The 18,304-nt window shown below is 39.8% G+C and overlaps 1 protein-coding gene across 3 annotated transcripts in view; it reads right to left on the minus strand.

Annotated features, from left to right (window-relative positions):
• Positions 1–18,304, minus strand: part of ADCY8 (adenylate cyclase 8) — a 271,269-nt gene that overhangs the window by 114,187 nt on the left and 138,778 nt on the right. For all 3 annotated transcript variants that reach the window (XM_003256212.3, XM_030795007.1, XM_030795008.1), the window contains exon 7: positions 14,099–14,369. In XM_003256212.3, the coding sequence (XP_003256260.1) occupies positions 14,099–14,369 (271 nt within the window). The remainder of the gene's footprint in view (positions 1–14,098; positions 14,370–18,304) is intronic.

Genomic DNA, 18,304 nt, shown 5'->3' on the forward strand with positions numbered 1-18,304 from the left:
GTCGGGGGAAGGGGGAGGGATAGCATTAGGAGATATACCTAATGTAAATGATGAGTTAATGGGTGCAGCACACCAACATGGCACATGTATACATATGTAACTAACCTGCACGTTGTGCACATGTACCCTACAACTTAAAGTATAATAAAAAATAAAAATAAAAACAAAAAAAATAAGAAGATTGTCCCTAAGGCAGTGTTTCTGGTCTTTTGCTGCAAAAATCCCTTTAGTTTTTTTCTGTTCTCTCCCAAATGGACTTCAAATTTTGGAAAGATTCTGTTTACCAAACTGTATTAAATAAGAAGTAGTTTATTTTCCTGCAATTTGATCAAATGCCTAGTTTTTCTCAGCATGAGATAAAAGGCACTACCAATGCAGTTAATATTCCAGCCAAGAGCAAGGGCCTTTAAAGGCAGCCTAGTGATGCTTGTCAATGTGAGGTTTTATTCAGACTTTTGGAATCCAGAGAATGTCACTCCCATTACTACTTCCCAGTGCTGGCTGCTAGAGCACCAGAGACCATAGGCAGGCAAGGGATAACCTTGAGCCTTTTCTGGAACCAGCACCTTCAGTTTATGTGTTCTCCATGAGCCAGTTGTGGAAGGAGGTTAAGGTCCCTTAGTGGAAGTACTTTATTAGCTCCTGGACAAGGCAGATGTGGTAGTCTTCGGATTTGGTTATAGTAGTTGGGACTGAGGTCTCACAGTGTGGGCCAACTCATTGCTGATATGGGAAAGACCTAGAGAGAACGCCAGGCTCAGCAATCTCAAGGCGCAGCTGTGCAGCTTCTGTCTTTCATGCTGAGATGTCCTAACCTTTCCCAAAGACTCTGCTTGTTTTCAGTTTCAGGCTGGAATCTGCATTCAGAACTAGGTAGGGCCAGTAGTTTCCCCAACCTATTCCTGGAGCACGCTTCCATTATCCCTGTGGAAGCATGTTTCTGTGCCTAACTTGGAAGCCTCTGTACCTCTATTTTAAACTTGCTGCCTGCAGCATTTGGGTTGTGGAAAAGGCAGAGGTTCCACCTTTCAGTTCTTATGAACTTCCTATGTCCTACAAGACACAGGAAAAACAATGAGCCTAAGTAAGAGTACCTCAACAGTGCATATTACAGCGATTCTTTCTCTACTGTTTGTTAAAATGCCAACCCAACCCCTGGAAGAGAAGGCTTCTACTGTAAAAAGAGTTATTTTTGTTCTTTTTTTTTGACAAATTATAATAATATACAATTATGTGGTACGTTGTGATATGATATACGAATATGTTGTACAATGATTAGATTAACCTCGTTAATATACCCATCATCTTAAATACTTATCTTTTATTCTTCTTAAGAAAGCTCATACCTTGGGAAAGCTTCAAGGTGATCTAGTCTACAATGGTTTGCACTGAGGACCTTAGGGAGAAAATGCTTGTTATGTTTGAAAATGGCACAATTTTTTTTCCCTCAAATCTGGGAATGGGGAGATGTGAGATGAAATATTTTCCTAGTAAGAAAATGCTAAGCAGTAAACATTGACTTGGGGAGCCCTTGATAAAATATCCACATAAGATCTCCAAGACCCTGTCTTATAACAAGTTTTCCTTCTTATGGGAGTGGAGGTGCTAGTGAATAGGACCATTTCCCATAAGCAAGGTATGTTAGTTAAGATTGTTGCAACTTTTCATGTCTGTACTAAGAGAAAATGAAACAGTACAACCAAATGATCTGTTTGATGCTTTTTTAGTTAGAAATCATGCTTCCTTTCCTTTTATTTTTTGAATATTTATGTCACCGTAATCTGTTTTCCAAGAAAAGCAAATGAATGTTTAACGAGATCTTATTGTGGGAGGAGGTCTGTGGGATTCTGCTATGGAAAGTGGTTTAAGTAATTTTCATAATAGTCTCATAGCTTCTGCCCCAGGAAACGCTATAACAAGGGTCAGAATGTCCATTCTGTCGAAATAATAGCCCAGACATTTCTAATAGGCCTACTGTAGGATTTCAGCACCCCTCTGTTGTCTGGTTTCCCAGTTATGAGTAAACAATGTCAGTCTGGGGATCAGGCCATTTGGGTAATTGTTGCTTCCCATCTTTAGGCAGAATTGGAAGTTTCCAACTATTGTCTAGATGCTAACTTTGATAGGGATGAAGGGATCTGTGACATCCTTTGATTGACTTTTGTTCCTTGGTGTCCTGAAATTTCAGTCTATGATGAAGAAAATAAAACAATGACAAGGGAGGAGCCCCTGGCTCTGGCTGATACCACAGTAGGCACTTACTCATTTGCTACTCATTTGAACCCTACAACCTCACTCTTGGCCTTTCAACTTATATTGGTAAACTGGAGCATGAAAACAGTTTACTCATTTGGGAGTTTAGGTCCCAGGATATTCAAGCACAATACTAGGCTGTCTTCCTGGTGTGCTTTGCCTGGCATTAAATGCCTCGCCTCTTGCTTCAGTTCAACCTACTCCTGGGTCATGGCTGTAGACACACATGTACTCTCCTGGTTCTCTTGAGATGTGATGTGGGCAAGTGGTCAGCTGTGGCTTCTCTCTAGGCTCAACCACAATTCCAGGTGATTGGGCAGAGCTCTCAGGATAAGAAGACTCAGACATCACAGGGAATTACCAACATTCTGGATTTTGTCCCTTAGACCTGGCCTAAGGACTCCAGCCAGGTTAATTTGGGTCAAGTGGGGTCTGACAATGATTCCCTCCTGCCTGAGAAGCTTGCCTGGCTCTATTCCACCAAACTATTAGCTAATCCTAGATGCTTGCCTCTGATATTATTCTTTGAGCTCCTTAAAAAGAAGATTCTCATCTCAGTTTGGGAAATGTGATTATGTCTGAGACATTACATACTTGGGTCATTTTTTTTAAATCAAAAAATGTTGTTAAACTTCTGCAGAATTGGAGGAAACAGAACTTGGCACATTCATTTAGATCCGACCACTTTGACACCACATGATTTGAGGCAAATTGTCAATTGAATTGAATTTTTAGCTTTTTAAGTATCACATCCGTAGTAATGTGTGGAACAGATATGCAAACTCCAGCACGGGCTTCATCTCGAGAATAGGGATGGTGTAAGTGCTGGAATAAGGTATGATCTAGGAATGGAGGCAAGATTTCTGCCAGGATTCACATGGGACTCATAAGTAGGGGAGAGAGAAACTGAAACATCAGTGGTTTGTTCATAGGGCCACAGGGTAGGTGTGAATTGAAATATCTCCTAGCACTGAATTAGCTGGGTTGAAATGTCATTGGCTGTAGTTGGTGAGATGACCACTATCTTGTAGACTGAATGACCTTGGGTTAGCAATCTGGAGAATTTTAGCTCAGGAAATGAATAAACAAACATACATCCAGACCTAAGTTACTCCATTTTCTTGTGAACATCAAAGATGTGGATTTTTTAGAAGTGTCAGTGCCATGGGGAAAAGAAGGTGTGTGTGTGCATGTTTATATGTGTGTGTGTTTGTGGGTGTGCATGTTTATGTGTGTGTGTGTTTGTGGGTGTGCAAGTTTATGTGTGTGCATGTTTATATGTGTGTGTGTATTGGGGTGTGCATGTTTATGTGTGTGTGCATGTTTATGTGTGTGTGTTTGTGGGTGTGCATGTTTATATGTGTGTGTGTTTGTGTGCATGTTTATGTGTGTGTGTGTGGTTGTGGTTGTGTTTTCTTAATAGAAATTTTGGGAAAATTGAAATAGAATTATTTAAATGTTTAGCTTTCAAGGTTCAGAAGTAACTTTTAACTTAGGCAGATGAAAAACTTATACCTTGGGTTGCTGATAAATTGCTCATGTTTGGTGTTTTAAATTTCTCAGTATGAGTTTTTTTCAGACCTCTCTTACACAATTTACTAATCAAATGTAGTTATTGATGCTTTCCTTAATTTAGTTCCAATGGAGCAACAAATTACTGACCTTCAAGAATCCAGCATCTCTTACTTTTCACCAGTTGTGTCAGGGCAAAACTGGGAAAAGAAGAAACCATCTACATTAGAGTTACATTGCTATATCTTTGGGGTTGTGCCTGCTACTTCCTTTTACCCTAACCTTCCCAACACACGCATTTCTGTAAGAATGGTGTAATTCGTTTAGCTTTTCTGGGTTTTTATTATCCCAAGTGTTTGTTTCTGGGTTTATCACTTATGAGTGGTCCTGTGTTTAAGTTTTCCCCAGACATGAAGTCCAGAGTGGGTGATACTGCATACAATGTACCCAAAGTCCTTACTATCTCACAGTGTGACATGATTCTTCAGGGGACTAAAGGTAACATAAAGGTCACACAGTGGGAAGAGACACTGCCAAATCTAGTGGTGCATAACCTGAAATTCACAACAGTAGTTTGGGAATCCTTGAGATAGAAGAGGACCTTGCAAAAACTTCCATCTATACTGTATGCTTACTGAAGATCAGCCACTGTAAGTCTCTTTTGACACAGGGTGAAGTAAAAATAAGTATATATATAAGTACCCAGGATGAGGCTCTTCAGGCCCACAAAAATATCAGTTATCTTTTCTCTGGCTAGAATTCAGTCACCTTAGAGTGGGAAGACCCATGTGTTTGTGTAGAGCAGGAAAACTGGTGGGTCAGGGCACATACAAAATTACTTGAAAAATGGGAATAAAAATTCACTCACATCAGTGCAATTCTGCTTGGAAAGAAAAAACCTTCCTCGATATGAACTGCACTGTGTCAAACGATAAAAGTTATACTTGGTGGCAAAGAGATGAGAGCAATCCTGGTGTAGCTCAATGAAGACATTTTACACTGAAGGATCTGAGCCCAGTCCTTGGCAAAGTGAACACCAAGATTGATAGAAAATAAATCCCACGTCTTTGTTTTCAAATTGAGGAAATAAGTCAGCGGAAAAGAATCCAGATTTTTGCTTTTTCTCTTCCTACCTATCTTCTCATATTTAAAATATCATACATTTCCACCTTGACATATTTAAAGTGCTATACGTTTATTGGTTCTTGTTTACGTCAGCCCACAGTTTTATGACTCCTTAAACAATGACTCAATACCTCGTAAAAGAAGAGTCCAATTCGTTTGTGTAGAAAAGTTTTAGCAGGTTATCAGCCATGGGAGTAACCGTGGCTGCATGATGTATGCTTGACACCTAACTGTATATTTTTCAGGTCTGTGGTTCTACATAAGCCTCAATCCTATCTCTACCTTTATCTCTTCTTCCTTAGTCTACCCCAGGAACTTCAGAGAAAGGAAGGACGATGAGTCAAAGCAAATGGATCAAATTGCCTACTTAATCCATTCAATGTTCTCTGGAGGGCTTCAAATCCACTTGTCTTTTGAAACAGAGTGAAAAACCAGACCCCACTAATGATTCTCCCTGGCTGAACTCAGCAGCTATCCTCAGTCAGGGCTAAGGACAGCCTGGGGAGTTTTATCGTCAGAAAAAGCCATATTACTGGAAGAATGCAGCTTGACTTCAGGAAAATTCCAAAGCTTTCCATGTTCTTGACCCTAAGTCTGCAGATGTCTTATCTAATAAACATCAAAACTTAATCTGATGTTAAAATGGTTAAAAAATTACCTGTGGGGAAAAATATGCCTGTGATTTTCTGCGTATTTATATTGAATATGGACAATTAGATATCTTGTAACTTATCACAGAAGCAGTTACCTCTGAAAACACACCTTTCTAAAGATCAAGATTCAATATTTCAGGTGTTTTTAGGGGGAGGAATTTCAGATCGGAATTCCCTGTAGGGAAAGAGAAGTCTGTGCTTTGGTCTTGAGCAAAGAAACTCAGGCTGAGATGGTGGACTTGCTTTTTCTCCCGTTCTAAGGTCTTGTTCCCTCATTCTTGGCTTAATTCCTGCTTGCCTGTAGATCTCAACTTAAGGTATTTCCTGATTAGCTCAGATTAATTTTCCCTCATCTACTACTCTGTCCTGCAATAATTGTAACAATGTTCACAGTGAGCCTGCTGACCTCTTAGTAGCACCACCAAACTAAGCTCCAGAGTGCTTGCCCCACCTTCATCTCTCTATCCCCAGAGCCTAGAACTTTACTGGCAAATTGTAGTTTCTCAGTAAGCTGTTGATAAATGCATGGCTGAATGAATGAATGAACAAATAAGCATCTTGATAGGATTGCCTTTCTTAAGCTGAATGATAAAAATAAGATGAGTTTGAATTTAAAGAATGTATTTTTTTGCACGCCTTCATATTCACAAAAAAGGGGCCTGCCACTTAGTTTGAATCCACCATTTAGGGGCAGAAACAAGAAGGAAAGAAATCAAATCCCAGGGAACAATATCACTCAATAAGAGAACATAATGACCATGGTGAAAACAGGACTTTGAAAGCAGGCAAACTGTGATGATGTCTGTAATGATGTTTGGGTGTTTATCTACATAAAGTCATAACTCAGTTATCTGAAATTCTTAGAGAAAAGGGTAAATCTCATTCCCTAGTTAGGTAAGATTTTACCTCAAATACTTTTTAATTTTTTTTCTTTAACTCCTTTTGCTGAATTTGGTATTCATGTTTTAAGACACTTCACCAGGATAAGCATAGCTGTTATCCTACAGTAAGATAACTGTAAACAGTGGATGTCCCCATGGCTTCCTGGTAAATTATTTATGGATGGTAGAATTCTGAAGTGTATGTGGCTCACCAGTATGGCCACAGTCTCGTAGCCTGTGTCTGAGGTAAGGAAATGGAATAGGGCAATGTCAGAGCTGAAAGGAATTGTTGGATCATCCAGTCCAGTTTTGCTATTGTTTAAATGAGGACACCAAGCCTTGGAGGGGAGAAGTGGTTGTCCAAGATCTCTTAGTAGCAACTGGACAAATCTGGCTCCAACTCAGTTCTGCTTAGTTTCTATTCAGGCCCTTCCACTATCATATGTGCAAAGTTTGAATCCTGCAGAGATTTACTCAAAGATCACAAGACTCACACAGCCTACAGAATTAACCAGTTCACCCTGAGGAGCCTGAGGCTCAGCATTGGATCCACAAGGAGGTTTCAATCAGGACGGCGATCAGATGAGAATTCTTTCTTTTCTTCTAATAAATACAGAGAACAGGATCTAAGAAAAGTCCCAGCTGGAACTGGTGAAGATACAGTAACCTAAATATATTCTTTGACCATGTTCACCAGCCCAGTCAGCCCCCACTATCTTCACATTTCCTTTTCTTCCAGTCTCAACATTTGCCAACTCAAGTGAGACTAAATCAAATTGTTGTTTGTTTGTTTTACTACTAGGCACATGTGAGAGGCTGCCTAGTGTTGCCTTTTTCCAGGCAAACAATCATCATGCGAGGACACTCAGGCAATGAGATCCTTCTTGGTTGGGTAGATTTCCAAAATCTAGCTGGAGCAGAATCTGGTCATTTCCTGATGCTTTCATATAAAATTTCTAAATAGGCCTGGTGAGCAAGGGGCCCATTATATGAGAGGGTGAATACATGTACACACACATACACACCTCACACATACATACACATATACATACACACCATACACATACACACACATACACACCCCACACATACATACACATATACATACATAGCACACACACACATATATACACACTACACACACACCACACACGTACACATATACATACACACCACACACACACATACACACTACACACACACCACACCACACATACATATGCATATACATACACACACGTATACACACTACACACACAAGACACATCACACATACACATATACACACATACATATATGTATACACACTACACACACACACCACACCACACATACACATATACATACACACCACAGACACGTACACATACACACATACACGTACACACCGCACACATACATACACATATACATACACACCACACACACATATATACACACCACACACACACCACACATACATACACATATACATACACACAACACACACATACACACTACACATGCAAGCCACATCACACATACCTACACGTATACACACATCACACACATACACACCATGCACATATATCACATACGTATCATACATGTATACACATGCTGCACATACACTACACACACATACATGCATCACACACACACCACATTCCTACCACACATAGACATATACTTGTACACAACACACACAGCCACACATGGAAAGCAAATATGCTTCATTGCCTGGAATACAGATAAACATCCACAAGGTCACCAGCACTGACATGAGTAGAGAGCTTTACACATGTTTATACACACCCCACACCTATACGCATGGCACACACACCACTCACATACACACATCTCACATCATACGCACATACACACATCACACATACATCACATACATATGCAACATACACACACCACACATACATCCACATATACACACATCTCACACACACCATACCACACATATATATGCATATCACACCACATACACAGCAAACGTACATAATACACATATAAACACCACAGATGTACACCACATACATACCGCACACACATATACATGCACACTACTCATATACACACCACGTACAAATACACCTAACACACACCACACCACACACATATTCACACACACTACACACACAACACACACAAATACTCACTCACCTTCTGAGACTGACAGACGACCTGAAAACAAGGTAGAAGTTGACACCCAGCATATATCTTCAAGCCACAAAGAGGGAAGCAGTGTGAACTGATGCAAAGCAGGGGCTTTTGGAGGCAGATACATGGGGCTCTAATTCCATCTCTGTTATTTACCAGCTATGTGTCCTTCAGGGAATTAATCAATTCTCTCTGAATCCCAATTTTCCCATTTGCGAAGTAGGCACATCACACTTACCCTGTAAGGCTGGTGTGAGAATTAGGTGGAAAAACATGTGCACACCACTCCCAGCATGCTACCTGTCCCAAAGCTCTCTACTGCTGTCGGTGTTGGTGACCTTGTGGATGTTTATCTATATTCCAGGCAATGAAGTGTGTTTGCTCTCCATTTGTTATGTGGAGATAGAAATTCCATCTGTGTTTATAATCCTCATGGGAAACACATTAATTTCAAGGTAACAAAAATGCCTCAAATCAGTCTATTGAGTAGAAATGACTAAAATATACAATGGAGGTACCAGTTGTGTACTTCTCTCCATGTGACTCTTAAAAGGCCTAGTGGAGTAACAGAAACATGCCTGGATTCTCGGGCTGTAATAAATGTGAAAGGGATGGATGGGATGAAGAGAATTTTTTTTTCTGCTAAGTCTACTCTTGCCCATTCTTCACAGGCAGCCAAAGTGATCCCTTAAAAATCTAATTGAGATCACATCACTGTCCCACTTATACCCTTTCTATCACTTCTCCTGGAATAAAATACATTGACAAGGTTTGCAGGATGGAGGTCCCAGCCCCTCCTTTTCCCTGCTCATTATGCTTTAGCCACTTGGGCCTTTTTGCTGTTCTAACACACTAAACTCTTTTCTACCTCAGGGTGTCTGTACTGCTTTTCCTCTGTTTAGAATGCTCTTTTCCTGCTAATTTGCATGAGAGTCCTTTTAGCACTCATATTAAATCTTTAGAAAGGCTTTCTCTGACAATCCCTTCTGTATTCTATATACTCCCTGGTCATATCTCTCTATTTCCTTCATTACAGTTATATGCTTTAATTAATTGTCTACATTCCTCACCCCTTTGAAATGTAAGCTCCTGGGCTTGGTGCAGTGGCTCAAGCCCGTAATCCCAGAATTTTGGGAGTCTGAGGCGAGTAGATCATTTGAGGTCAGGAGTTCATGACCAGTCTGGCCAACATGGTGAAATCCCGTCTCTACTAAAAATACAAAAATTAGCCAGAGGTGCTGGCACGTGCCTGTAATCTCAGCTACTTAAGAGGCTGAGTTGGGAGAATCGCTTGAACTTGGGAGGCGGAGGTTGCAGTGAGCCGTGATGGCGCCATTGCACTCCAGCCTGGGTGACAGTGAAATTCTGTCTCAAAAAAAAAAAAAAAAAAAAAAAAAAAAGAAAAAGAAAAGAAATATAAGCTCCTGGAGGACAGGGATTCATTACTGGATCCTCAGTATGTAGTACACTTGAGTATCTGTTAAATAACAGAATGAACAGTAGCTCAAGCCCAGATATAGATTTTACTCAGAGCGTGCAGCAGGAAAGGAAAATATAACCTTTATGATAAGGATCCTGTTCTTATCTTCCTTTCATTTCCAATGTTGTCTTTCAACTGAGAGATTCAATGTCCATGTTGATAACTCATTTAATAATCTAGCCTTGAAATTCCTGGATATTCTCCCCTAGATGTGAAATTTTTCACTTTTGATCTACTTCAACCATCTCCTCCTACTTTTTAAATCTTAAGTTCTAATAGTCCACCTGTGATCATAAACTTCTTGCCTTCTGGTTTCCTTACTTTCATTTCACCTGGAAACTCAAGGCATGGGGAGTCTCACTGGGATCTGAGTCAGGGTTCAGGAAACCAAGGCATCAAATTAAGAGGCAGAGCATCTGCACCTGTCAGGAGGCAGGGATATAAAAGGGCATGGGTGTTCAGGATGTCCAAGAGCAAAACTCGGATACCAGAACGGGGTCAAACCAACAATTTTAACCCAAATGGATACAGATACGGGGCAGAAAAGACACAGCATCAAAACCAAGGGAGTATGGTCAGGCAGACAGAAACTGGAAGACTCACATAAGGGGCCAGAGATAATTATTAGTGATTTTCATTGCAACTCCAAGCCATTTACAAACTACCGAAATGGGTAGAAGGAAGGGAACAGGGGTGGAACTGGAGTTCTTGGAAATCCAGAGCCACCTCTTACCAATTCCGATGACCTGGCTTCTGACTCTACCATCTCACCAGATCTGCCTCTTGCCAATGATGTCCTTCCAGTTCCAATAGGCAGCTATCAGCCTTCATCCCTGGGCCTCTTGTCTCCATTTGACTTTGCTGATGTCCCCTTCCTTCTCAAAATGCCATGCTCTAGGTTTCCATGACACCACATTCCCTAGTTCTCTTCTGACCACTTTGACTGTTTCTTCTCTGTCTCTGCCAAGGAATACTGACTCTCACCTTCCAACTCGTGTTCCTCAAGGTTTGCTTGTGTCTTCTTGTTCCTTAGTTTTACAGATTCTCAACAGTGATCTCTTTCACTGCCATGTCTTCTACGAACACCAAAATTCTCGTAACTATGAATACCAAATTCACATCTCTTGCACAGTTCTTTTATGCCTGAGTTTCAGAAATGTGTGACCACTCTCCCTGGATTTTTCCCAGACACCTCAAGCTCAACATGTCCCAAAGAGAATTCCTAGTCTTCCTCACACGATCTCCTATTCCAGTACTGCTTATTTTAGTTGGAGGTTCTATCATCCATGCAGTCACCCTAGCAAAAAATCTAGAATTCAAACTTGACTGGTTCCTCTCCCTCACTACCCATATCTATCATTTAATTCACTCATTCAACAAACTTTAATCAAGCCCTGTGATTTACCAGGTATTGTTCTAATTGTGGGCTAAATTGTGGTAAGTAAAACGGATATAATTTCTATCTTCATTAAGAATATAAACCACTGGCTGACTTTGTCTCTAAAGTGATTTTTTTCCCCATCCCTCCTCTTTTTCTTTACTAGCAGTAGTTGGCTTGTAATAGATGCTCAATTAATCCTTATTGAATGAATGAATACATGAGGATGTAACTATCTGAACATCTGCTGTCTACATAGCACAGAACATTACACTGCAATCTGATGCCATTAAACATATTTCTAAGCACACATTATGAATGAATAGAAGCCAAAACATCTGGTCAATTTAGCTGGAATACCCCCAGTGAAGCATTAGTACGCTTTATCTGTGTTATGCAAACACTCAGATGGTCGGGGCTTCCGTGGAATTAACCGGGTATTTTGGCACAGCATCGGCTCAGCCAGACCAGTCTTGATCTCTTCCAGGGACAAATTATGTCTCTGAATTGCACATATGGCTCACTGACTTCTAGAGTTAGGCATAAGTACAAACACTGAATACTTGTGACTCTTTTAATTGGCTCAGTAATTTCCAAAATATTATTGGTGGCATGTGGTTATTCATGAATATCAGCACACATTCACTGGCTCTTCAGTCTGATGGCATCAAAATGAATTCAGATTATTCATGCTGAAGATGGCACAGATGGGTTACATCCAGGCAAAACTTGGGCATCATAAAAAAGTACACGGTATGGTTAAACAACAGTAACAATCTCTAGCTAATAAAGACATCTCTTATAACAAGTATTTGGTGACATCAGGAAATATCTTTAGGAAATGAGCAAATAAATATTTCAAGTATTCCTATACAATTTAACCAGATCAATCAACTATAGATAAAACCAAGAACCTCCACCTCCCTCTTCTTGGCTCTCAGTTATTAGTAGCAAGTTCATGTACAATTCAGATTAGAATATTAAGGAATTATCTTAATTCCTACAATCAGCCTAACTGGAGAGAGATTTTTCAAAAATAAAGACAAAACAAAAACTAAAACTGAGAGAGAGAACTTTATGCTGAGGTATTCAGGATGAGGCATGCATTTCTTTCTCTTTAAATAATCAGCATTCAGACCCAAGATAACAATAGGCAAAAGCAGCAGAGAGGGCACTGTTAGCTGGTCATGCACCCACTCCAGGAAGTATATAACACCATTATTTTATAAAATAGCAAACTGTACCATGTACATCAACTCAGAGATGGAAAGAACCTAGGCATTGCAATCAGTTATGACTTGTGTGGGCATAATAATTTTTGGGGGAAATTAAACACTCACGAAAGAGCTGTCGAAGACCTAAGGTCAACTCTTGCAAGGCATGCAGCCTAGGTTCAACCTGCAGCTTTTCCCAGTGGAATCTGGCCCATGCATTTTCTCATAGTTCCTCCCTCGAGATCCAGAAAGAAACCAAAGATAGCCTGGTCTCAGAGTGCCCCATCAAACTTTCAAATGCAGAAGAAAGAGGGGAGACTTTCAGCATTTTAACCTTTCCATTTAAAATTTTTTTTAGGCAGACAGATTTTTCTTATCTACAAGTTAATAAGAAATGTTGAGGTCTATGGAATTTAAAAATTAACCCTTATATGTCTTCATAAAACTCCAGACACTATTGGCTGAGTACTTCATGGTACTCTCAGCTTCTGCTTGGTTGAGGATCTTGTCAGAAACCGCCAGATAACTGTCAGATAAGTGTTGTATATTGGCTATTTTTATTTCTTTCTCTAAAAATATATAGTACAGTCACATCATTGAACTTACATGAATTCAACTAAATGTGCTGTGTCTAAGAGGTTAAAGGGAAAATCCGTATTAGAGCAGGTAATTTTGCCATGGCTCCAAGCAAGCATTCTGGGAGAACAGAATCTCTGTGTCCACCTTGGTTCTCGACCTGGCTCAGCCTCAGTTCTCTAAGTGCCTCTTGGAGTCTGAGCATCTCATTGGGTTTACTGTGATTTCAATATTTGAATAAATAATTTAAAAATAATTTTGGTTATTGGTGATCTACTCCTTATGTACTGACTTAGTAGCCCTGTCCTTCATAGAAGATGCAAATCCATGCTATATAAAAATAGAATCATGTGGGTGGCTTTGAAATTGCATGCTTCTCCTGAACTCCCTAACTCTAGGCATCACTTGGTGCTCCTTTCCTATTTCCAAATCAGCAGTGCCCTCCTGATTTTGAATCTCAGAGGGCGACGCAGAACTGATGATGGCCAGCTACCGAAAAAGGGGCATTCTCATGTACTTGATCCTCCCCTTTAGTTTAATAACAGCGGGTTTATTTTTTCCAACATGAGTGTTTTTTTTTTTTTTTTTTTTGGTAAAATTACAATTCAGCTTCACATAATATTTATTTTTAGCTAGGTTACAGAAAAAAAAAAAAAGAGGGTGTTAGGAACCCTCTGGCATTTCTGGCATTTCCTGAAATTGCATACGAGGTTAATTCTGTCCTGAGGAGACACAGAAATAGTTTGATCATTTGCAATTATGGTGTTCATTGGAGAAAAGGTTAAAGATGAATCAGTTTTCTCTGAGGCGTCTGGATTGGAGATTCACACGAGCATGCATTCATGGCCAAGCAGAAGGAGGAAGAGAGGACTTACATTCTGTTTCCCCACGATGTTATCAAAGGGCAGTTCAGGGCTCCAGGATCCTTCAGTGAATGTGGCCCCACTGTTTCTCCGGTCTGAGGAGCTCACTGACTCCTTGACGATATCTTCAGGCAAGGACAGCAGACTGTCCTCAGGCTGCTTAATTAAGTAAGTCTCGATATTATGCTTCCTCAGGAATTCATTCCTCTCTTTACCATGACCCTCTTCCACGTTATAGTCACCGTTGAGACAGTCCAGTGTGGCTTTGGAAATGTGAATCCTCCTGTGTGTAGAAGGCATAGGTCATTACACACTCCTGATGTTGCCTGCAAAGGCTATCTTTTTCTTGACCTGTACAAAACCAACACCAGGGTTACACATGGGTATTATCAGGACATGTCCTCAAGGGCAATACTTGTCTTCCTAAAAAGCAGAAAGAATAAAAGAAAATAGAAGCATAAATTCATGAGCGTAGTATCACGGACATCGTCCCAAGAGACACTGCTGCCTCTGATAAAATACAGCCCTTCTGAGCCACACCTAAGCACATCTTTTGGCTTTTCTTATGATTGTCAGCCTGATCCCAGCAAACTTTACGAAACAGTGATTTTTTTTTTCAGTGGTGTTGATTATATTGGAAAAACAAGTGCTGCAAATGTTTCTGAACCCCAGTGGCAATTATTATCCAAATCACCATGCAAAAAGAGTTCTTTCATCATCTTGGAACCTGTCCTATCATTTCAATCTTCATGTATTTGTAACTTGTTTCTCCAACTTGTCTATATTCTTCTCAAGGGTGATTCTGATAAGTCCATAGGGCTGCACTGAGGGTCCTTTGGGAAAACCACTGTAGGGTACAATTTCCTCTATAACATGTATATTATAAGGAGCAAAGAACAAAGCTGTGGACATGTGCAGGCTGGCAGCTGGCTGGGCTCACTCACAAGTGAAGTGACTCATGGCTGCACAATTGTCAGCCACCGTAACTCATGACTCAGGCTTCTTTTTTAGCAAAATAACATATGACATCAGGGCCTTAAGGATCAAACTTGATTCATGGAAATTTCACGTGGTAAATTCTTCTGGGGAAGAGTTTTTCTGTCCTCATAACTATCTAACTCAATCAGACTACTTATTGTGTTATAATGTGGTCTGGGTAGACTAGCAAGGTAAGGTGGTTACAAACATGGACTTCATTGCTAGATCTCCTGGATTCAAACCCTAGCTCTGCCACTTGCCAGCTGAGAGATCTTGGGCAAATTACTCAGCCTTTCTATCAGTCCATTTTCTTACCCATAATATGGGAAACATAATAGCACCTATCTCTGATGATCATTGTGATTATTCTACGAGTTGATTTGTGTAAGGTAGTCAAAACAGTGCATGGTACAATATATACACTATAAAAGCAAATATGTAAGTTATTAAGAGTATTCTAAAAAATGCCATTGTCATATTACTGTTGTGTATTCCATGCCTCCTCAAGGCTTACAGAAGACTATTGTCAGGCCTTCTGAATAAGGCCTCCAAGCTTTCATTCTCTGGCTCTGTCACTTCAAAGCTCATTTTCTGACACTCCTCTAATATAGCTCTCCTACGCTCTCTCCAGCTATTCAAGTAATTGGCAATTCTCCAGATTCAATGTGCTATTTGGTGCTTACTAACAATTTCCTACTGTCTAATTCAGCTCAAAAGTCATTTTCCTAAGTTTACTTTAGTATTCATTTGAATGAAGGAATGCTTAATATTTTGACTGGCTTTTGGAATGCTAAGAACAATATATCCAAGTAAACAGAAAAGTTTAAAAAAACATTTTAGAGTGGCTTTTAAAAATGCGTTGTAGTGGCTCATACTGAGGAAGCCGAGACTGGTGAATTGCTGGAGCTCAGGAGTCTGAGACCAGCCTGGGCAACATGACAAAACACCGTCTCTACAGAAAAATACAAAAGTTAGCTGGGCGTGGTGGTGCATGCCTGTAGTCTCAGCTACTTGAGAGGCTGAGGTGGGAGGACTGCTTGAGCCCAGACAGTTGAAGCTATAGTGAGCCGAGATCATGCCACCGCACTTCATTCTGGAGGATAAAGTGAGACCTTGTCTTAGAAAAAATAAACAAATTCATTAATTAAATAAAATGCAGTTTACTTTTAGTATTAGCTCAGCTACTCCCTCTCATCCTTCTAACCCATTATGATAAATCCCTCCTTACAGAAAGAAGGAGTTCATTGCAAAGAACATGTGAAAAAACAGAAACTACAAACAAATCATTTCTGATAATTTAAGGCATGTTCTCCACATCTTCCACATAAATATATTGATTGATTTCAAGTGCAAGATGTTAAAAATAAATGTGTGAAAGATGTTTTCACTCTCTTGAGAAATGTGCTGAATAAATACAAAATATTCCCAAGATGCATTTTGTTAATACATATGAACTCAACAATATTGACCTGGGAGAATAACAGATCATTTGACCTTCCATGAAATGGGAGTCCCCATCCGCTTTCTCAGATGAATCTGAATTAAGACTGGAAGCTTACCTTTTCTCCTAGGCAAAATGAACCTGGTAGGAGGGTTTTCTAAAGTACCATGGTTGATTTTCTTTGAAGATAATTAAGTTACATATCAACCCCTTTTAGCATTTCTCTGGATTCTATTTTTATTATTCTGCTGTCAGTATGCAGGGGGACAAATACTTCCATGTATTAAATCAATATTATGTTTTCACTAGTGAAAGAGATCCTTGCCTTCACTGATTCTTCTGCTGAAGTGCTAATCAATATACACTTAAATGTTTTGGTAGAAACTAGGTTTCAGTTGTTTCTTTTCATCCTTGCTACTAACTTGAGCTTTGGGGTAAGGCATTTGAAGATGAGATTCTGAAGACTGCATTTCTTTCTAAGGAAATGTGTCAGTTTTCAGGCAATATTCTCATATATTGAGTGTCAAGTAAACTTGGCATTTTCTGATAAATTTTAATGCTAGGATATAATAAAAGTAGTCATGATACTAAATTAAGACAACAATTCTGTAACTCTTGCTTTGCATAAATGTTATCTAGTAGCCAAAGGTATTACTGTGTGCCCCATGGATTATCTCATATAATTTCCGTTCTTCCAACAACCTTAGGTATTAGACATTTCTTTGTCTCCTTTTGCAGATGCTGAAACTGGCCCATAAGTAACAAGTACATATTTGGCCCCAAATCATATTGGTGGTTAGTGGCAGTGCTGGACTGAGACAAGAACTTTTATTTTCAGTGTCTCTCTACCAACCTGGAACTGTATTATATGGTAACTACTACTACCACAACCACAATAAATATTTACTGAGTACAGGACAAAGGACTTTATATGCATTATTTCATTTAACACAAGTTCAAAAATGGTGATCTTCATGGTGTGGTACTAAGGCCAGCAGTTCCTACCAGGAACTGGTAGAAAGCATCATCTTGAGTTCCATGCCAGACGTACTGAACCAGAAACTCAGCGGTGGGGACCAGCAAGCTATGGTTTAATAAGCTCTCGGGTAATTCCAAGACTGAGGTTTGAGAACCGTTCTTCTAGAAACCCAAGGCTTAGAGGTGTTAAAGAAGAAGACAATAAAAAAAGTGGAAAAATATAAAACAATATCAAACCATGGTGAGTCTGGAGTCCCGTTTTGACATTCCTGCATTTTGCACATTGACAATATCCCATGGCTAAGCAGAGCTGGATACTGAATAGAAGACTGGACTACATGCTTTATAAGCACAATCATATTTGAAACTACATTTTTAAGGCGGATAATGTTTTCAGTCCAAACTTACAGTGAAGAAACTGGGAAGGGCATGAAGTACTTGCCACAATCTTCCAGCCTTCATAACTGGTAAGTAGTAAACCCACGGTTCAGACTCATGACTCATGATATTAAAAATAAGGGTGTGAAAGATGATTTAAACTCAGTCACTTTTCTGTTTCTTTTTACAAATTATTTTATTCGTTTCTTTTCTTTTTCAACTTTTATTTTAGAATCAGGTAGTATATGTGCAGGTTTGTTATAAAGCATATTGCATGATGCTGAGGTTTGGGGTAAGACGGAACCCTCACACACGTAGTGAATATAGTACCCAACAGGTAGTTTCTCGTCCCTTGACCCCCTCTCTCCCTTCTCCCTCTAGTAGGCCCCAGTGTCTATTCTCGTCTTTATGTCCATATGTACTCAATGTTTAGCTCCCACTTA

The sequence above is a fragment of the Nomascus leucogenys genome, chromosome 16 (genome assembly GCF_006542625.1).
Source record: "Nomascus leucogenys isolate Asia chromosome 16, Asia_NLE_v1, whole genome shotgun sequence".
NCBI lineage: Eukaryota > Metazoa > Chordata > Mammalia > Primates > Hylobatidae > Nomascus > Nomascus leucogenys.